This window comes from Apostichopus japonicus, chromosome 16, assembly GCF_037975245.1.
Source record: "Apostichopus japonicus isolate 1M-3 chromosome 16, ASM3797524v1, whole genome shotgun sequence".
NCBI lineage: Eukaryota > Metazoa > Echinodermata > Holothuroidea > Aspidochirotida > Stichopodidae > Apostichopus > Apostichopus japonicus.
The window spans coordinates 31,970,661-31,992,901 of record NC_092576.1 but is presented as its reverse complement, the minus strand read 5'-3'; the positions used below and the strand labels follow the sequence as shown (position 1 = coordinate 31,992,901).

The window sequence follows — 22,241 nt, the reverse complement described above, 5'->3', positions numbered from 1 at the left end:
CTATATGTTTGAAATATCAAACTGACATTGAAATTGTACGGGTGTGTCAATACAGAACTAATGATATTCATTTACACCATGCTCGCACGCAACATTCCATCCGGGCTCTCCAAAACCCCCACCCCCACCCTTGGAAGTAGAAGCGGGAAGGTATCTGAAAGTTATTTGTTATTACCAGCAACACGTAAACTTCACAGATAATGTATCACTATATTGATTTATTGACACTTATTGGGGACTGAAAACAGTGTTAGGGCAGCATAACGCAAACAAGCTGACCAGAGTTGCATTATGAGCAATAGCTGAATGAAAGGTGATCAAATTCTTTACCTGCCATTGACCGGTTTGTAGATTCAGACGACGATACTTGTCATCGTTGATATAATTCCAAACTGATGAAAAACATAAAAGAGAGATATGTTAATGATAAGTGCATATATACTTCATCTTTGTTGGTCCGGAATGAAATCATAAACATTATATTCACGAGATTTATGTAGGCCCTCCATGATATTAGCTGAGTAATCAATCTAGTTGATTCCTTAATTTTTATCTTATTAATTTGCTATCATAATCATATCAGTAATATAGCTAATCAGTTTACAATCTTTATATCTCAGTAAGATTACCAATCAGTTTTCTATCATTATCATCTCGGTTTTATACCTATCAGTTTACAACTATTATCCTCTTAGTTATAAAACCAATCAAGTTAAAATTATCATCATCTCATTAACATAACCGATCAATTATGAAATTATCCTAAATGAAAGCATATATGCTCCCATTCAAACAGAAACGAATCTTGGGCTAAATTAAGAAACCAAATCATGATAGTCGAGTATTCGATGCTCAGATCAAGAATAATAATTCATGAGACGATGAACGGATCATAGAACACTCAACATCAGTGAAGTCATCACAAATCACTAGAGTCAATATTAAACACTGTTTAAAAAAAGTTTAAATGAAGAAAAAGAGAAATTAAAAGCAAATAAAAAAAAGGTATGCGAGTGCCAGAAAATGAAGTCCAAATATCGAGGGTTTACAATATTCTAAAGAACTGACTTTGACTTCGACTACATCGTCTCTGAATCTCTCTCAAAGCTGTTATCACGAGATCATTTAGTAGCTATTTAACACACATCTGTCTAAAATAGTCAAACCTTTTAATGGATCGAGGCAAACGTGTTGTTTACACTAACTACTTCTGTCTTTGAGATTGATCAATGATGACATCATCAGCAGTGACGTCACTCCACCATTAACAATGGGAATCTCGACATGTCCTTTAAACACAGAACAATGAACAAGGGTACAATGTGTACGAGTCCGAGAAATAATGTTGAGGGTAGGAGATAGAGAGGTTTGCATGTATTGATATTACTCTTAATTAATTTAAATATGAATTTAGGTAGAAATGAAACATTTGATTGTTCGTGATGTTTGTAAAGCTACCCGGTTATCAAGATATTCAGCTTTACATTGCAACGCATTAGTGACATCATCAAAGACCATGAAAACTAAAATTTTAAATATTTATCATAGAAAAGGACTAAATGAATTTAGAATTACTTTATTGAGTTGAATTATAGAGCTACAAGACAGACAAATTATTGTCATAATCACGTGATCACATTTCCAATGTCCTAAGAGTATGTCAGTTGTATGAACTATGGTTTATATGTCTTGTTTCCAGCCACTTTCTTAGGTATGTTTGTTTAATCTGTATTACGACTAAATACATCACTCTCTCTACTTGTCCCTAACATATAAGGTTTGTATAATCTAACATCGTGTTATTATGACTTGACATGCACAATAGTAACATTGAACAATAACACTGTCCACATTTCTAAGAAGTTTCAAGAAACCAACATTAAAGTATATTATTGACAGAAGTGTTAATGGAGACAAAAAATACACTTACATGTAAACAACTATGAATGAAGATATCATATCAATATAAATTATGTTTTTTGTTGTAGTTTGTCTTTCAGAACATCACTAAGGCCGTGACAAAACTACAACACGAACTAAACAGAAATATCAGCAGCGATTGTATACAATTACAATACTTGTTGAATTGAAATAGAACAGACCATTGTAACATCTCTTTGTTTCTTTTGTTTACATTTTCTGATTCCGGAATATGAATGTGAGCCTAGACTATTGCAGCTGATCTTACAAAGATATCATAGTTGCAGTGCGCACTCTATTAAATAATCGGCCGTTTTACCGGTCCAGATCTACCTACCTGCTATAACTAATTGCACGTCCCTAGTTTACGGTTATGATTCAGTAAAATACCGATGGCGATATGACAAATGCTCATTTCCATTAAACTTAAGAAACATGTATCTACAGTAGTTTAAAAAAAAACCACGACAATTCTGTTTTCATCAGAGACTACCATAGCCTGCAGCATATAGTTGCATCCATGATAATTTACTTGGTCGAAGATCGCAGTAATAATGAAAGTATTCCATGGATATTTTTGTTCCAGCTAACTGCCTTACAATTTGAGATAATAAGCAGATTCTTAGGCTAGATTTCCCCATTGACCTAGGCTGGTGGTTGGCTACCATGCGGTCAAAGATAGCAGCAATAGCGCAAGTATTCGGTGAATATTTTAGTGCCAGCTAATAGACCGTGGGCCATAAAGCAAAAATCCCTTTAGTTTTTGAGTTCCATAGTCTACCTCTGGGGGCAACATAATTTCTTAATAAAAGTGTTGCTTAGAACACCCTAAAATAAAAATCATTACAAAGATATCATAGTTGCAGTGCGTATTCTATTAAATAATCGGCCGTTTTACCGGTTCAGATCTACCTACCTGCTATAACTAATTGCACGTCCCTAGTTTTACGGTTATGATTCTGTAACAATACTGATGGCGATATGACAAATGCTCATTTCCATTAAACTCAAAAAAACACGTATCTAATGTGAATAACCGTGATAATTCCTTTTCATCAGAGACTACCATAGCCTGCAGCATAGTTGCACCCATGATAATTTACTTAATCCGAGCGAAGGATGAACAGTTTCTCTTGAGCAATATCTGTATTAAATGAGTAAGAACATTCTAGGCATGAGTCGGTTCCCAAATACTCGGGTACCCGACCGAACATTCGTGTACCCGGATCGAAAACACACAAACGGGTGCCCGTTTTCTGAGGGGGTATATACCGCGTAACTGCTACGCGAGTGCTCTCATGATTTCATGTTTTGATTAATCAAGACACGCGAATACGGAAGATTAATTTAATGAAATAACTTTCTTGTAGTGTAGATGGCTGTTTTAATTGCTTACTATTTCTAGTTTTAGTCATTCGTAATGGTTATTTTTCCTGTGTGGATAAAATCACTCAACACCGAAAACGAAAATATTACACAAAAATTATACAAAAATGTCAAAATTGAAATCTTTAATCCACCGCAACAGTTACTGTATATGTACAATACCATATTACCTATTCAAAAAATAGCACATACCTTCCAAACAATTGTCGATTTCCGGATAATTGAAAGTTGTAAACAAGGCTACGCATTTGTGTGTGTGTGTGTGTTAAGAGCAGGGGCGTCAATCCGATTTGAAGCACGGGGGGGGCGTAATCGATTCGAGTATTCCGGCCGTAAGTACTATCTAAGCGGAGCGCAACCATCGGTTGGCGCGCAGCGTACCAAAGAACATTTCCGATTTCATTACCTGCCAGATCGCTGGAGATGGCACTTGCCAGGCTGGATAGTAGCCATCTAGTGGCGTGATTTTGGGAGGAAATTACAAAATTCGTCACTCAGGAAATCTGCAATAAAGTTCATGCGACCTTAATTTTTGGTGGATTATTTCTTTTATTAGTGATTCCAATTGACATGAACATTATAACCCAGTGCAAGTTGACAAATGATGCGGCGAACTGGAACCCCAGCACCATTTTGCCCTATGTTTCAGGATAGAATACCCCTCATTTGTTCGAACCCATGACAACTAACAATCTGTGAATAAATGTACTTCGAAATGGGCACATTATATTGCACCAAGTCGATCAAGGAATGACCCCAGGGCCTCAGATATAGGCCTATAGGAACGATGTCCCAAAATGTCCTCGGACATGTAGGCGAAAGAAGCTATCCGCCGCGACTACATGTGAGTTTCTCGACTTGCCGTCCTGGGGGTCATACCACAAAACTGTGCATTTCCTCATACGCCATTATTAATAATTTAAATAAGTAACTAATTAGGCACATTCCAGATCCGAGTTTGTATAGTGAGCTTACTGTAGCGCAAATTTGGCCAAAAGTCGTGTTAAAAGCATGTTAAACCACCAATGACTTGTAATGCCACCCGTGACACACTTCCAATGGGGATGTGTCAGTTTAAATGTTTTGCTAGGTCTACGTCTCTACGAGAATACATTTCTATGAAATTTGAAACAAGGATGGCAAGACAAACCACTTTAATTATATTTCAGGACCTCACACATGCGCATGTATTGTCAGACTTAAAATAGGTCCCATGTGAAAGGTGGCTAAAGTGATGAAGGCATCAAAATAAATCAGTGGTTGTTCGTTGGAGTCCTCACACAAGTTACCTCCGTTGCTAGGTGGATCTGCATCTGGTTATCGGATGAATTCTGGTCGGAGCGTACGATGTAACCACCGTGTATCCAGTGACGTAGCTAAGGCCTGATGATTGAGGGGGGGGGTGTAGTTACTGAAAATCCAACTGGATGGGTTTTGAAGCAGAAAATTCCGACTGCTGCCTTGTACCCCCCCGCCCTTCCCCCACACCCTCGCGCTACTCGTCAACGATACGGTCAGTGTCAGTCAGACACCCAATCTTTTGCGACTGTACTTTTGTTCCGAACTTTATTCGATACATTTGTACCCACTGACACTCATTTCACAAACTTATTAGCCCATATGATATGCACATTAAGACATTTTGGTTATATTTTTCGAGCAAGTCGTTACAGCCCCTCCCCCCCCCCCCAAATCAAATTGGGCTCCTACGCCTATGACGGTATATTAGGCATTTATTTTGGAGTATTCAAAATCATACGAACTTTTGTACGGTGAGTATATGAATCGCGAAATACCATTTCTCAAAGTGCCAAGGAAAACGGGGTAAATATGACTGTCGCACTCCAATTATCCAACTATCGTCAGTTTTACCAAGTTTGGGGGTGAGACACCCCCCCCTCTAGCGACGTCCCTGCGTATACCCAGTGTTCTCACTGTGGGGTAAACTCCGGTATCACTCAAAAACGACGTAACATGGGATGCGCTGCCATGGAATATGCTCCCTATTTCATTTCCCCAATATTAGGCAATGGGCAACGTCTTTGAAACACCATCTACAACTAAACAACACATACGTACAGGTTTTGGCTCTAGCTATGAAGTGATGTCTCTTATGATGATGACAGAGCGCACCAGTTTTCTACTGCAATCGCCCGAAGATGCGGCGTCTGTAATCCAAGGAACCAACGAACTTCTCTGCTAACTCCTCGGGCTTCAACTGGGCTATAGACGTTCGCGGTGAATATGGCACACCATGATATGGTTCAGCCTCTGTTGAGTCATGGTGCTCCGTAGTCATGTCTTCAAACGCCTCAAAGAACTTAAGATCTCTCGACTTCTGTGGAGCTGACGGGGGAGACGAGAAGCAACCGCAAGAGAGCTTCGACTTCACCAGACATAGCCCGTACCGCTGGATTCATCGACTTGAATATTTGTCTATAACCTTCAACCGACGACGACTGGAACTGGCCTCGAAAGAAAGGCAGACTATGCTTAAGATTGTCGGAGAGCTCAAGATACCAACTCACGAGATCCGGGTGGAATTCCCCATTCAGCAACATTGATTGATATTCGATGATATGAATCCTGAAGTGTGTAAGCGCTAACCGAATAGAGCCACGACCCTACTTTTTCCAAATGTGTGGGGGGACATTTGATAGTGTGTCCCCCACCCATCGAAATGTGGGGGGCATGTCTCCCCCCTCCCCATCATTGACGAACATGGTTAACAGCCGATGTGGTGTTAGGCTAGCATGTGGTCGAAGATAACAGTAATAATTAACGTATTCTATGGATATTTTAGTTCCAAGTAACTGCCTTAAAATTTGATTAAGCTACAGTAGATTTCCCCATTGACCTAGGCTGGTGGTTGACTGGCATGTGGTCAAAGATAGCAGCAATAACGAAAGTATTCGGTGAATATTTTTATTGCCAGCTAACTGCGACACAATTTACGCGAATAAACAGATGCTTAGGCTAGATTTCCCCATTGACTTAGGCTGGTGGTTGACTACCATGTGGTCAAAGATAGCAGCAATAACGAAAGTATTCGGTGAATATTTTAGTGCCAGCTAACTGCGACACAATTTACGCGAATAAACAGATGGTTAGGCTAGACTTCCATGTGACTCTTTATGATATTAGGCTACCATGTGGTCGGTTATTTGTGGGGATTTTACGCAAACATAATTTCTCAAGTGCACGTGTCTTTGTTGTCATCAAGCAGCTAACTCTGGTAGTCCATAGCAAGTGCTTTCCTCTCATAGTTATAGCTACCGTATACGTTCGTGCTTGCGTAAATATTAGAATTCTCAAAATTGCTATATTTTTTCATTCATTTATAAATAGAAGGAAAAACTGGGAAGGAAATTTACGGGATGTTAAGATGGATTATAGACAGGATAACAAAGCACAAACAATCGCGGCTTTTACTAAACGTTTATTCCATTTGCGATCGCTTATAGCGATGAATCGCTACACGGTCACAGCCGTTATGTTTGTTTAATTCACATTGAGAGCTGAAATTTATTACGGGAAATCCCGTCTTGGCAACTTTTGACATGCGGGATTTGAAATCAAATTGTGTGAATCGCGCAATCCTGCGGCTATGCGAACCTTGGATTGTAGTAACAGAAACAGTCGCAAGTAATTGTGTGCAAGATTTTTCTTTATTTCATGTGCAACTGCATTATTATTTATTATACAGCAAAAGATGAAAATTTAGTTGTTCATAACAACAAGAGTATCGCTTGAAAATGTATATTTGGAAGGGCGTGTGCTTCACCCTACCCCTTACACCGACAACTCCACCAACTGACGTTTCCATATTTCCTCTCTCATTAATGTATATAGTCTATCATAACGCGTGTGTGTGTGTGGACGCCTTAAACAATTGTACAAGTGTGCTATGAAACCGACTATGGCTGGTCTCGAACTCGACCGAGTCGTCGGGGAACATGACGCATTTCGGTATTAGACCAGGATCTATATGCGAACTGCACTAGACATATGTCCTTCGATGCAACACTGTCATCAATAGATAAAATGTTATACACTCCGACCTGAATGCTAATTGTTCCCCAAATCTAGTACCGGAACTCGTACAATTAATCTAAAAATAAATTTCGCATGCGATTGGAAAATTGGGCACATCTGTGAATATCATGTAGTGGATCCAATTAAGGGCTTATCATGGGCGGGGCGGGGAGGGGCGCATCTCTTCTTGAGATTGTCCCCATCTACATGAAAACGCGCCCACAACCCTACGCCCACCCCTCTAATTGATTCCCGGTGAGTTACGAAACTAAATTAATGAACTTCGCCCATAGTACCAAGATCTTGACAAAATCCGGCAACACACCACTTCATCGATAACAAGTGATCGGGTTGTGTATTAGTGACGTATATAAGGTCGTGCACTAGCCTACATGGAGTGTGACCACTCCCGATTATGCAATATCCCAAGATCAGGCCGCGAAAACTCCAAGAAATCCCAAGGGCTCTGTACTGTATGGATATCTAGCAATATCTAGCGATATCTACCAATATCTAGCAATATCTAGCGATATCTATAGGGATGAAAATACCAAGATCTTCCATAAACCGAAGGCAGATAGAGAATCGAAGCCTTCAGTGTGTAATAAACTTGAAACTGTGCGTCTTTCGAAATGAAAAGAATGTGGGGCATTGCACAATAAACAGATACAAGTTATTATTTCAGTCTCATTTAAATTATTCAAATTTGTAAAGCATGCAGCAGATATCACATCATATCAGTGAGCATGAACAGAAAATGGCGTTCCAGGATGAACAGCCCCCAAATTGTCAATGTGTGTAGTCATAGGAGTCCAATTTCATTGGGGACGGAGGGGGGAGGGGGCGGGCTGATACGACTTGCCTGAAAAATATAACCAAAGTTTTTCGCGTTCAACATGTTAATGTACATATCATAAAGGCATGCATCGGTTATTACATCGCATGCCAATTACATGTACAATCATTTACCGTGTTATGACCGAAATGGCGAATTAGTCGGGGAAGCTAAGAACTTTAATTTAATTACCAAGGAGATTTTTTTTTAACTATTGATTTTCTTAGGTACATCATTGCAATTTATTTTTCTTTCAGTATGTGCCCGAAAAAGTCTCACCATATTGCCCAAATATTCACAAAAAAATATTTGCAACCCCCCCAGAAGTTTTACAGTAGCCATTATAAAAGGTTTTAATATGTGTAGACCAATTAATTTAATTACATAAATTAACTGTCTGAATTTTCGAAATTCCCTGACAAAAATTCTTTATCATACTTTCCCCTACTCGTGCGATTTTGACCGGTCTGTTAGGGGTTGAAGAAGGTTCTTCTATATTGGTTGTCCATAGATGACATTTTGTGCGACATTATAGGTATGTTTTGAAGTGAATTTATTCACGAGAAATATTTTCAAATTCTGAACAAATATTGGGCTTAAAACCTTGAAAAGTGGGTCTGACGGGCATTGTGGGCCGCGACGTAGAATCACCTACAATATTAATGATCCACAGGAGATGCGATGAGGTCGAAGATTATGCGTGACTGGTGACAATCTTGAACAAGAGCCCAAGGGCACTGTGGTTCCTTGCTTGGGGTATATGACAATACACATAATATTATCGAGCAAGATTGGGCTGAAATAGTCCAAGTAATTGTGGTCCTACATGTTCCCATAAAGTAACCAACACTATAGCCAACACTTTTGTGATCACAAAATGTGACCGGATTTTTTATCAAAAGGCACTTTTGAGATCTAAATATGGCGTCGCATATGTAAGAAATATAAGAGACCTACAAGCGTGTCAACAGATATGATAACAATGGTGACCTCAGATGACATGACCTTTAAGTTTCAAAATGTTCCACCACCCCATTCACAACTTGTCCCAAAATATCAACCATGTCACACCTTGGCATTGAGATTTAATTGCATTAAATGTCAAAAAATTAACTTTGAACTTGTATGTAACTTCACACACAAAGGTCACCCGGAGGTCAACCAATTGACATTTTTGATCGGTGAGACCTAAATAGAGCATGACTGTAAAAAATTCAAACATTTTTCCTTTGCCCATTTTCTCCCCCATAATACTACTTTTTTAACATTAGCTGACCTTTGGTGACCTTGGATCACATGACCGTTAAGTTTGAAAATATTCCCCTATACCATTTGCAACTTGTCCAAAAAAATCAACCTTGTCACACCTTGGCACTGGGAGTTATTGCATTAAATGTGTGAAAATTAACTTTGACCTCAAATAACTTCGCACACGAAGGTCAAATGGGGGTCAACCCATTGACATTTATGATCAGAAGGTACATTTAAAAACTGAAAATAGCATCGAAACTGTAAAATCCACAAAACACGAAAAGGTCACCAGAGGTCAAATTGAGGTCAAGGGTCAACCAGATGCGGGTCGACAATTGGATTACATTGAAGCAACTCCCAACCCTAACGGACAATTTGTTCTCAAGTTGTCGCAAAAATACTAGTTTTTTATCATTAATTGACCTTTGGTGACCTTGTATCACATGACCGTTAAGTTTGAAACTATTCCCCTATACCATTTGCAACTACTCCAAAAATATCAACCTTGTCACGCCTTGGAACTGGGAGTTATTGCATTATATGTCTGAAAATTAACTTTGACCTCATATAACTTCGCACACGAAGGTCACACGGGGGTCAACCCATTGACATTTATGATCAGAAGGTACCTTTGACATCTGAAAATAGCATCAAAACTGTAAAAATCCCTAAAACACTAAAAAGGTCACCAGAGGTCACCAGAGGTCAAATTGAGGTCAAGGGTCACCCAGATGCGGGTCGACAATTGGATTACATTGAAGCAACTCCCAACCCTAACGGACAATTTGTTCTCAAGTTATCGCAAAAAATACTAGTTTTTTATCATTAATTGACCTTTGGTGACCTCGGATCACATGACCGTTAAGTTTGAAAATATTCCCCTATACCATTTGCAACTTGTCTCAAAATATCAACTGTGTAACACCTTGGCACTGGGAGTTATTACACTAAATGTCTGAAAATTAACTTTGACCTCATATAACTTAACATACAAAGGTCACCTTGGGTCAACTTATTGACATTTTTGATTGATGAGACCTAAATTAGAGCATCAAACTATAAAAATTCAAACATTTTTTTCCTTGCCCATTTTCTATCCCCAAAATACTAGTTTTTTGACATTAATTGACCTTTGGTGACCTGGGATCACATGACCGTTAACTTTGAAAATATTCCCCTATACCATTTGCAACTTGTCCAAAAATATCAACCATGTCACACCTTGGAACTGGGAGTTGTTGCATTAAATGTCTGAAAATTAACTTTGACCTCGTATAACTTCGCACACGAAGGTCACACGGGTGTCAACCAATTGACATTTTTGATCGGAAGGTACCTTTGATATCCAAATCTAGCATCAAAACCAAACATTTTCTTTTTTGCTCGTTTCCTCCCAAAATAAGCACATTTTTTCTAATGTGACCTTTGACCTTTTGACCTTGGTTTCAGATGTAGTTTAATCTCCTGATTCCAAAAAACAAAACGAAAAGTCTGTACAACCATCCTAACTCTGACCGAAAAACTTTGACCCCATATAACTTCGCACATAAAGGTCACACGGGGTCAACCTATTGACATTTATGATCAGAAGGTACCTTTGACATCTGAAAATAGCATCGAAACTGTAAAAATCCCAAAAACACGAAAAGGTCACCAGAGGTCAAATTGAGGTCAAGGGTCACCCAGATGCGGGTCGACAATTGGATTACATTGAGGCAACTCCCAACCCTAACAGACATTTCGTTCTCAAGTTATTGCAAAAATACTAGTTTTTTATCATTAATTGACCTTTGGTGACCTCGGATCACATGACCGTTAAGTTTGAAAATGCTCCCCTAACCAGTTCACAACTTGTCCCAAAATATCAATCTTGTCGCACATTGGCACTGGGAGTTATTGCAGTTTTAATATTTTCGGTTTTTGGACCATAACTGACCTTTGGTGACCTTTGTGGGCACCAAAAACAATAGGGCACACCTTCTCCATATGGCGGATCTATAGTCCAAGTTTGGCCTCAATCTAACATTCCCTTATTGAGATAGAGCGTACCCAAGCAAGTGTCACAGACACACACACACACACACACACATACATACATACATACATACATACATACATACATACACACACACACACGCCAACCTGACTGCATAGGTTCCTTTTGCTAAAGCAAGGAACCAAAAAGGTTATGGATGATAAAAATACTATTGGGAAATACTTGGTTCTCAGACAAAAGTGTTCATCTGGTTGGTCATTTTCAAGCCCGAGAAGTGCCATTTTCGGTGATCTGCGGAGAGGGGGGGGGGAGGGATCAAAACCAGAAATTTTCTTGTACGCTGCGCTCCAACCGAAGGTGGGGCTTCGCTTGGATAGTAAGTCGCGGCCCCCGGTTTAGAAAATCCTGGATACGCGCCTGATTATAACGTCTACTATTTTTTTAGACGTCTGTAGACAAGATGGTGGACCATACAGTTGAAAACATTCAATAAAAAAAGTAATGATATTTTCTTGTATTTACGCGTTGACCGCAGGGACGTCGCTAGAGAGAGAGGGGTGGGGGTGTCTCACCACCCAAGCTTGGTAAAAATTACGATAGTTGGAAAATTTGAGTACGACTGTTACAATTTCCTACAGTAGCACTCTAATTCACCTAGGCCTATTCATATATTCCTGTGATTGTGAATAACCTAAAATTTGAAAAAGTTAGGTCAAAAATTGACCTTTAATCAGTCATATTTACCACGTTTTCCTTGCCACTTTGAGAAATTGTATCTCGCGATCCTTATACTCCACCATACAAAACCCTGTATGATTTTGAATACTAAAAAATAATGCCTAAAGAACTACCGTATACAACCATCGCCAGCTTCAATTCGTTTTATTTATGTACTAATTTTGCTATTGGATGGGTTGACCCTGTTCGCTAGCTTCAAGTAAGTTCAGTATATATCAGAGACGTAGCCAGGGGGAGAAGTGGGAGCAACTGCACCCCCCCCCCGCCCACCTTTCAGTGTCGAAAAAATGGTAAATACTGTTGGGGTTTTTGGGCATGGTATTTTGTCAGTGCTCTTTTGATCTTGAATACACGTCAGCTCCGTTAACTCGGTTATAATCGTAGTAATATTTAGGCCTACTGATTCAGCTACTTAGCTTGGCAGATGCAATTAGCTAACTTTAGCCAGTAGTCTATTACCGGCCTACAGTCGGCCACTGCGTAATAAAATACACATAGCCTAAATAACCGCACTCGGTGGAGTGTCACGAACCGTATGCACAACGACGACGACAACGTGCGTTCGCAATCTTTCTATGATTCGTCATAAGTTGTTGCACGAACAGCATGTTTTGAAGCTACGCTAGCAATCGTACGTGATACGCGCTTCCTATAAATAATTATTACACTGCTAAATATGAAAGTTGATATTGTCCATCAGTTAAGTTCGTCAAATGTATTAAAGTCCAGACATTGGACAATAAACAAGAATCATCCTACTGGAAAAATTGTAAAAGAGCAATATGTTTGTCTTTCTGATATATTATGTAAAAGAACATGTAAAAGAATTTAAACAGGAAACAAAATCTGCTGATAATATGATATTACATGATCATGATGAAATTGGCATAACATTGCTCCAGATCGCATCACACCCCCTCCCCTTAGACCCCTCCCCATATCAATCGCAAAATGTGCTTCCCCTTGCAAATTCCTGTCTAATTCGCTGGTATATATATATTATCTATATTGTATATTGTAAATTACAACACCCAATGCTAGTCAGTAATAGTTGTAACCGTTGCAGTACGTTACTTGGTACGTCTCACCAAACTCTTTCATCTTTGCCAAAATTGGTTCGTATTTTATAATTCAGTCAATTACATCCTATACAGTTGTCAAAGATAGGTGTAAGACTATTTTGGCCAATTTTAGACTGGAATATATTTAATAGAAATAGTTCAGTTGTTATTTTTGTTCGCGGAATCGGGCCTACAAAATTATGTATAGCTTAGGAGTAGACAATTATCTTCCTCAGAAGTAATGACCATAAAAAAGGTATGAGGTTTACATCAAATAACTATGGTTTGAGCAGTAAGAAAAGTGTTCGGGGTGGCCTAAATTTAACTTTTTGATGATTTCCTTCATTTTTTGTTGTATAAATTATATTCTTTAATGTATCGGCTTTTCCAAACTCCATTGAGCCCTATGCGAGGTTTAACTAGTTACAACTGATTATCTCAATTGTACAGTGGCCGAGAAATCCATGATGTTGAAAAACCTCTCGATTAATTTGGTATATGTAACATGTGGGCGATACTTAGTATGTTCCTTAACTGCATCCTCCCCGCCCTAGGGATATTTCCCGGCTACGTTTCGCATTGGCAGAGTCAGACTGACTAAAATGGAATACTAGCGCCCTTTAAAGCTATTTTATATGCATATGGCTGCCACAAAAACACTACTAGTTTTAGTCACGGTTGTAGTTGTTTCATCTGCGAACTTTGTTTATTCATCTTAGAGCAGAGTTAACTATCAGGTTATTACTAGTTAATAAGGGTTGGCGTATATCGTCACCGAAAAGGTCCATATCAAATTGATATAAAGGCCTAGATGAGAACTGCAACCACTGAAAACTGTATGTTTTTACAGTATGGTTTTATACTTATTTTTAAGAACTCCTATCATCTGCCTATCATCTTGGTCCTTGACGAAGATGATAGGCAGATTGTCCATGTGAGTGATAAATAGCCCCGCCGCCGCCCTCCCCCCCCCCCAAATAAAATAATAATATTAAGCGCGCTAGGAAGAAGCTTAACCACAAAATTGTACAAAACGTTTCTGAGAGCTCAACCGGGTCAAGGGGCTTTCACTGGAATATATTTCAAGCCCTTGTTGGTTCCACCAGGGGAAGCCCCCTGAAGTTTTTGCATTTGGTGATATCCCATGTTCTCTCGTAGCGAGTTTAAGCACTAAAACACAAAACAGATGTAACAAATAAATTATAGTTATCTATAGTGTATTTCGAGCAGGCTGGTGGGGATCCGCTGGACTTAAGCTGCACCCTTTGAAGATATTTTTCGTTCTCTTGAAGAAATTTTGAAACACAGAAATCTATCTATGAGAAGAACACAATTTTCAGCGGGTAGCAGTGTTAGGCTCCGGTGGGCGGGGGGGGTCAGGGGGAAGCCTCTGGAAGCTGCTTCATTTTATTAGCCTAATATTATTTAAATCTGGGGAACTGTAGACGTAAGGGAGTAACAGATAGACCGATTCTGTTTTCTTTTCTTTGTTTTTGTATTATAACTCTTACTTTCATAAGTGTATAAATGGAACAAATTAAAATATGGTTTCAAATTCACATATAGTTTTAAGTGCTTTCCCTCAAATCATTACCCACATTTCTACCATTATTTTTGGAAGGCACTATGTTAATGTTTGCTAATACATATAGATTGTACTCTTTTGAAGCGCTGATCAGACTCCGAGGGGCAAAACATTACTTCAAAACCTTACACAATCATTGTCGCTGTGTAATTAAGTTTCCCAAAGAGTATGATACCACTACTTTTTGGAAAGAGATTTCAAGCATCAATTGATGTGATGGCTACTCACAAAACATCTTATAGGGCAGGGATCTCGAATGAGCGAAATGGAAGGAATATGACTAATCACTTATAACAACCAAGCTTAGCAATATTAAGTGTTGTTACATTTCTATTATTCAGTTCGTTGTTTACTATCACAAGACTCTGTTCTGAGTGTCTCCTTCATATAAAATGGCAATCATGTGTTGCTGATTCATTACTCTATTATATGTGAATCAAGAACAATCAACAAGTCAAAAGAAATGCATATAGTTTGTAAACCTTTTAATTAAATTTAAGAAATTTTAAGTGTGCTCATTATGACGTCATTGTGACAATACCTTTCACATTTCTTGATTTCAAGGATGATGGAATGGATCCAGCTGGAATAGCGTCTGGCAGAACGTAATAATCAAACCTATGGATAGAAGTAGAGTAATCATCGTGTAAGATGTAGAAGACGTAGAGGAATGTCCTCCTAGTCAGGTTTATTGTTTACTAAATCAATGAAGATAAACAAAGTAAACAACAAATAACAAGGAAATAAATCACATCTGATTGATCATTCTCATCAGAAGTCTTGTGTTTCAACGAATCCAAGTAAAATAAATTAGAATGGATATAGCAATGTAGAATGATGATAGTTGGAACTGTTGTATGTAAATTGTATGTGATTGATAGTTATAGGCGTATGAGCCCAATTTGATTTGGGGGGGGGGGCTGTAACGACTTGCCCGAAAAATATAACCAATATTTTTCACGCTTCGCGCTTCGCGCGTTCAACGTTGTAATATGCATATCATATAGGCATGCATCGGTCATTGCATCGCAAGACATCGCGTTCCGTACGGTCCGTAAAAGTTGATGCTGATGTAAACAACGAAATGTCTTATGTAGATGGAGAAAAGCATGGAGGGCCAATTAAGTCAAAACTCTCTTTTACATTAGTAATGGCGAATTAGTCGGGCAAGCTTACAACTGTATTTCAATTACCAAGGATTTTTTTTTTTAAATTATTGATTTCCTTTAGCTGCATCGTTGCATTTTTTTTCTTTCACTGCCCGAAAAATACTGAGCATATTGCCCGAATTTTCACAAAAAATATTTGGTTGGAGGGGGGGGTGCTGCAGCCCCCAGCCCCCGCCTCCTACGACTATGTTGATAGTAATTGCAATATCCTATAGCTGTCCACATTATCAGCATTGGCAGAATTGTTTACATGTTTAACTTTCAATTATTATAAAGTTGTTCAAGCATATAGAAATACAACATTTACACAACAAACAGAGTAATAGGTTCCTTGTAACAAATGCTCGAATCACGTGGTTTACATCGTATGTTATTTTTGGTAAATTAATTGATTTTATAGTTTGTCTTCGTGAATCCTTCTCACTTGAAACGATGTTTCAGATTGTGAGAGGTCACTGGTAAAATATACAATCTAGAAATTATGAATATTAAAGCTGAAAAATTGTTTCTTAATCTCAAAATAGTTTAAATTGCTACAAATTAAATGTTCAACTTAATGGCTGTATAACAAACATGCAAACACTTGTAATAAAACGGAGGAAGAATGGAAGGGAGAGGGGTGTGAGGTTCGAGGACATAGCAACATTATTTACTGGGCGAAACAACTGGTCCTCCCGTGTTATGTTTCAGTAGAAAGAACACAAAATATTACTATTACATGAAAGATGCAGATATACCAAAGTTATCTAAATATTTATTCAATATCAACCTTCAATTAGTTTATCACATTGTACGAGTTGTTATTTCGTCATTGATCCAAATCCAATTTTTCAAAATTATAACATTTTTGTGGGGTTGATAAGAGTTTCCTTAACCATTACACAATCGAATCTTCCTATTCAACTATGTTCTCAGTGAAGAGCTGCATGTGTCTAAAATATCCGACGTCCTTCATAACAAGGAGTTGTTACAACTTCCTGCACTTTTTAAGAACTACACTAATAAGATCTTCGTTGATTCGCAAAAGAAAACTTTTATTGGAATATGGAGGAAAAACACTGAGGGGCAGGGGAGAATGTGGCTTTGATTTTACGCAAGAAACCACTAGACTGTCAAATTATCTGAAACCTCTCAATATTAATACACTGTGCATTCCTTTCCACAAATGCAAGTATTTGAAAGTTTTCAACAAAAGTTGTCTTTACACCGTTACTTTTGAACTGCATATTTATTCATTATTATTATTTTGAATAACAATTTCTTACACATGAAAGCACTTATTACAAAAACACAACAAGAGGGCACTTTAAATTACAAAGTATACGGTAAGTTCCAATAACATGTGGAAGCCACTTTCCAGGGTAACAAGAAGATGGGAGGAGCATGTGCCCAATCAACCTCACCCCCCCCCACACCTACCACGCCCACCCTCTTTCACGGCTCCGTCGCCCCTGACACGGTAAATGGACGGTTACATCGCAAACATTTGCAGTGCAGTCTACACTACGTGTCTTTATACTGGTAACTTGACCTACAAGTAAATACACCAAAGATATATGGATCATGTTGTGACATGTGGGAAAGTTTACAACTTTGGTTTTACCCCTTTTTCAGCAATGTAATTATTTTTTTCTGTCATATCTTTCTAAATATTATTATGTTCTGGCAAAACCATAACATATCGACCACAAACAGATCTGGCATGGGGCCGATATGAATTATCCTGGCTGGTGGTAGGGGTAGAGGGAGGGTGTGAAACCTTGAACCTTTGTGGTAGCATATGATTATGATTTTATGATTGTTATGATTGCTGTGAAAAACATAAATGCTGTCGAGGAGAAAGTCGTTATAATATCACCTCCCCTTACAATATGGCGACTTATCAAGCCAAGCAGTATTTCAGTCGTCTCAACTTAATCAAATGACGAGACCTTAATACTAAACCAGTATGTATTATGTGAAAATAGTATATGACACCCCTGCTAATATGTTGTTCACTTCAAATCTTAGAGCAGGATAATGTGAATATACAAACCTATTGTCTGTAAGATTCCTTATACAGCAAGTTGAGTTTGGTGAGCATGAAATGAAATTATCTGGATAAACCGGTAACAGATAGTGCAAATAACCAATTAATATGTTCAAGTCTAGCTCAGTATCGTCCTACCTTATATACCTGCAATGTACATGTATCTCTATGTAAGACACCACTCCGGCCAATGGTAAGAAAATATATAGGTTACGTACCTTGCATCTAATTAGCTAGAAATGTATATTTACGGTAAATAATTTACCGAACTGTATTTACTTTCATGTCAACGGTTTTATTTACAATCGTTTGTTTTTTGTACTGTATCTATTCATTGACTGATTGAAAGATGCGCTTTGGAAGATTTTATTAATATTTTATATGATGTACAGTAAGGGCTATAGCGGACATAACGACTCAATGTACACATGTAGGCAATATAACGGAAATATTGCTGAACTTTTAATAATTTATATTGCTACAGCATTGAAAACAATTTATTTAAGGTTATATTATAAGAAAAGGGGTCTCCCCGTTTAGAGCCTTCCCAACGGACGCAGGTCATATTTGGAGCCCACCCCCTCCTTCCCAAAGTTAAAAAATGGGACTAAGGGTAGACACTATATGATGCTGCGAAAAGTTATATCAAAGTAAAAAAAAAACTTAAGTTTACCGACTATTGTCAAAAGACGAGCCTTTTCCCCTCACACCAATGAGGCTGGTCACTTAACTGGTTGAAATATCAATAAAGTCAAATATAAATGATGTCAATGTTTTATACACTGACGGCGTAAGTATGAAACTAGGGAGAAACAACCAATATCGGTAAGAAGTATATTACCAAGCGTTGGGAATTCATTTCAACCTTTGCATCAATGTCGAGAGATAACACTGGACATTTTACGAAGCGTACTATTTTATCATAGTTTGTGTGAAGGGTAGAAAGGTCTGGTCGATACAGTTTAGCCTCTTTTTCAAGTTCAGCCGTCGTGGTTTTAGTTTAATTGGATCGTAATTCTCGGCTTCTTCAAACACTATTTTTAAATTTATCTCACAAAAATTGCATTGTTTGATATTCATTAATGCTCAACTTTTAGACCCAAACTGAGGTGAGCGTGCATGGGAGGGGAGGGGGCTCAGTACAAGCCTTTGTTTTATATTTTCAAGTTTGAAAGTAGAAATTGATAACACCATTGTTTGCATGACGTTATAATCCCTTCGAAACATGTTCTGTTTACAATACAAGTTTTGTATAGGGTATGGATTTCCAACGCTTTCGCGCAATTCCATATCAGTAGCTCTGCAATACTTAGAAAAAAATAGTCAAATGTATATAATTTTCTACATAATTACAATATTATGATCGACAATAAAATGATTTATTACTTTGTGGCGGCAAACAGTACATATTTAAATAATACCTTTCAAATACTTGTGTTACTGTACTTGCTGTTCTACGATATTTCCGAGCTACTCATATTTGGTACAATCTCTTTTATTTCGATTCGGGCTCGGAAGCCAATTAAAGGAGACAAAACGGGGGCGAAAACAATAATAGATAATTGTATTATGTTGATTTTGGGAACTATATTTAATATCACAGATTTGATTGGATTCTAGTAAGCTTTCATTTTTATAGTTTTCTACTAAGCTCGCACAATGTTTTACACTCAAAGTAAATATTCAATACGGCTTTTAATAATCCTATTATTATTATTGTTTAGCTCATTGTTTGACACGCATACTATTCTTCTGAAATTTGAACTTAATAACCCTGTTATTTGTGTTCCTGCTAACAGTCAAACAAATACGATACAATTCAACAGTGAAACACATGATAATAACGATCCAGCAGTGTCCGTTTATATGCGAGGCGTTTAATACCGTAATTTTCAAGTCTGGAGCTAAACAATCGGAATCATAAAACCTAATTTTATTAAATATACATTCACTCCATACTAAATATAATTAATTTGAGCGCTACATAATAATGTGTTATCTAGTCAGACTCCTACCAACGAGAAGTACAACTTAAAGTCAAGAAGATAAACGGAACATAACAAGAATCAGCCCTACTTTAATTTGTATTCATATCTTTGTGTTGTCTATAAACCCTCTCTATTCAAGTTTCCTTCGATTGGTTTACATGGGAACATGTGGGGATACATTAAACAACCAATGAGAGAAATTTTGGGCCAGGTCGATAACGTGGAAACATGGAAACCGTGGACATTGATAAACTGAGTTCGGTAATCGAGATACCGTGTTCGATATCAACGGTTTCCGCGTTATTGACCTTGCTATATAGCAAGGTCGAAAACGCAGAAACCGCGGAAACGAGAGGAATTTGTCAAGGGAGGGTGACAAAGTCTTTTGGGCGGATTTCAGCCAATATGCGCCAGGAAGTGGTGGGGATTTAAGCTATTTCACTAAATGTACGTCGAAACGCGGAAATCTTAAAGTTTACAACGGATAAGTTAGAATAATTTGTTAAGAGGGTCAAGAAGTTTTTCGAGCGCATTTCAGCCAATATGCGCCAGGAGGCGTGGGGAAGGGCTTAGGGTTTTTTTCCACTAAACGCGGAAATGTTTTTAACAATGGCGAAACTAGAGGACTTTGTCCAGAAACGGTTAAGAGTTTCTGGCGCATTTCAGTCAATGTGCGCCAGGAAGGTGATAGGTTGTATAGGGTTTTGTTTTTACTAAATGCAGGTCGAAAACGCGGAAATGTTTTAACAAATGCGGAACTAGAGGAGTTTGCTAAGGAAGGGAAATAAGTGTTTTTGGCAGGCGCATTTCAACCAATATGCGGCAGCAAAGGTGTGGGGAGGTGGGTTGAGACTTTTTGATCAAATACAGGTCGAAAACGGGGAAATGTTTTTTTTTTTTTTTTTTTTAAATGGCGAAACTAGTGGATTTTCTCACGGAAGGCACGGTGAAGATGTTTTCTGAGCGCATTTCAGTCAATGTGCGCCAGGTAGGTGATGGGTTGTATAGGGTTTGTTTTTACTAAATGCAGGTCGAAAAGGTGGAAATGTTTTTAACAAGGCAGCACTAGAGGAGTTTGCTAAGGGAGAGAAAAGAAGTGTTTTTGGCAGGCGCATTTCAGCCAATATGCGCCAGGAGGGGGGTGAGGAGGTAGGTTGAGGCTTTTTTTTTACTAAATGCAGGTCGAAAACGCGGAAATGTTTTTTTTTTTTTAAATGGCGCAACTATAGAGAATTTTGTCAAAGGAGGGTGAAAAAGTGTTTGCCAATATGCCCAAGGAAGGAGTAAGGGTATGAGAATTTTTTCACTAAGTGCAGGTCGAAAACGCAGATATGTTTATTTACACTGGAGAAACTAAAATATTTTGTGGTGCTTATTCCAGACAGCAATCAAAGAAAATGTGACGTAGGCTATTAATATCAGAGCTCAAGTATTTCGCCATGGTATAAGTCTCAGCGTACCAGTTCTTACGCTAATATTGAGTAGAGCTTGATAAAATCATACACGACGAATAAATAGGTGTCTAACAAACTAAAAGAATGAGTACACAAACGGATATATAAATACACATAGATCATATATATATTAGAACGCGCGTTATATATATATAACGCGCGCTGTATATATATGTATATATATATATATATATATATATATATATATTAGAACGCGCGTTATATATATATAACGCGCGCTGTATATATATGTATATATATATATATATATATAAACACATACATATACATATACATATATATATATATTTATATATATATATATATATATATATATATACCACTTTATTGTACCATTAGGAGACAATGATTATAATATGATATATGGGAGACAATATTGTATATGTTGCATAAATCTTGAACGAAATGCCCAGCGAGTTAACATTTTATGCATTTTAGCTTGCAAGGTTATGTCTCAATAGCTACAAAAAAAATACGATCATAAAGGAATGGACCAAATATATAACTCTCTGTAGTGTTATTTTGTCTCCCAATTTTTTTTTTTATTGCAATTCCTTCTCTTGGGAGACATTTTATGAAGAAAGGCATATTAAGGAGACGTCTCCTAAGAAGCAAACTTAATATTAAAATATATATTGTGATTTCCGTATATCTATTCCAAACTGTTCACTATTACGTTTTTATAATAGACGTAAACGATCGTTATGGAAGCGTAACGAATACAAAGAATTTGTTTTCATTTTGAGTGTCCGCCAGGCCCACGCCCTCCGTGA

The 22,241-nt window shown here is 37.9% G+C and overlaps 2 protein-coding genes across 2 annotated transcripts in view; one reads left to right on the top strand and one right to left on the bottom strand.

The window, feature by feature from the left end:
- The window catches only part of LOC139982131 (uncharacterized), a 221,487-nt gene that overhangs the window by 43,399 nt on the left and 155,847 nt on the right, over window positions 1-22,241 (top strand). The gene's annotated exons all lie outside the window — the stretch shown is intronic.
- LOC139982136 (uncharacterized) overlaps window positions 1-22,241 on the bottom strand; it is a 175,332-nt gene that overhangs the window by 77,493 nt on the left and 75,598 nt on the right. Inside the window, exons 6-7 of the mRNA XM_071994736.1 lie at window positions 15,349-15,425; window positions 331-392 (exon numbers count right to left, since the gene is read on the bottom strand). Coding sequence (XP_071850837.1) covers window positions 331-392; window positions 15,349-15,425 — 139 coding nt within the window. The remainder of the gene's footprint in view (window positions 1-330; window positions 393-15,348; window positions 15,426-22,241) is intronic.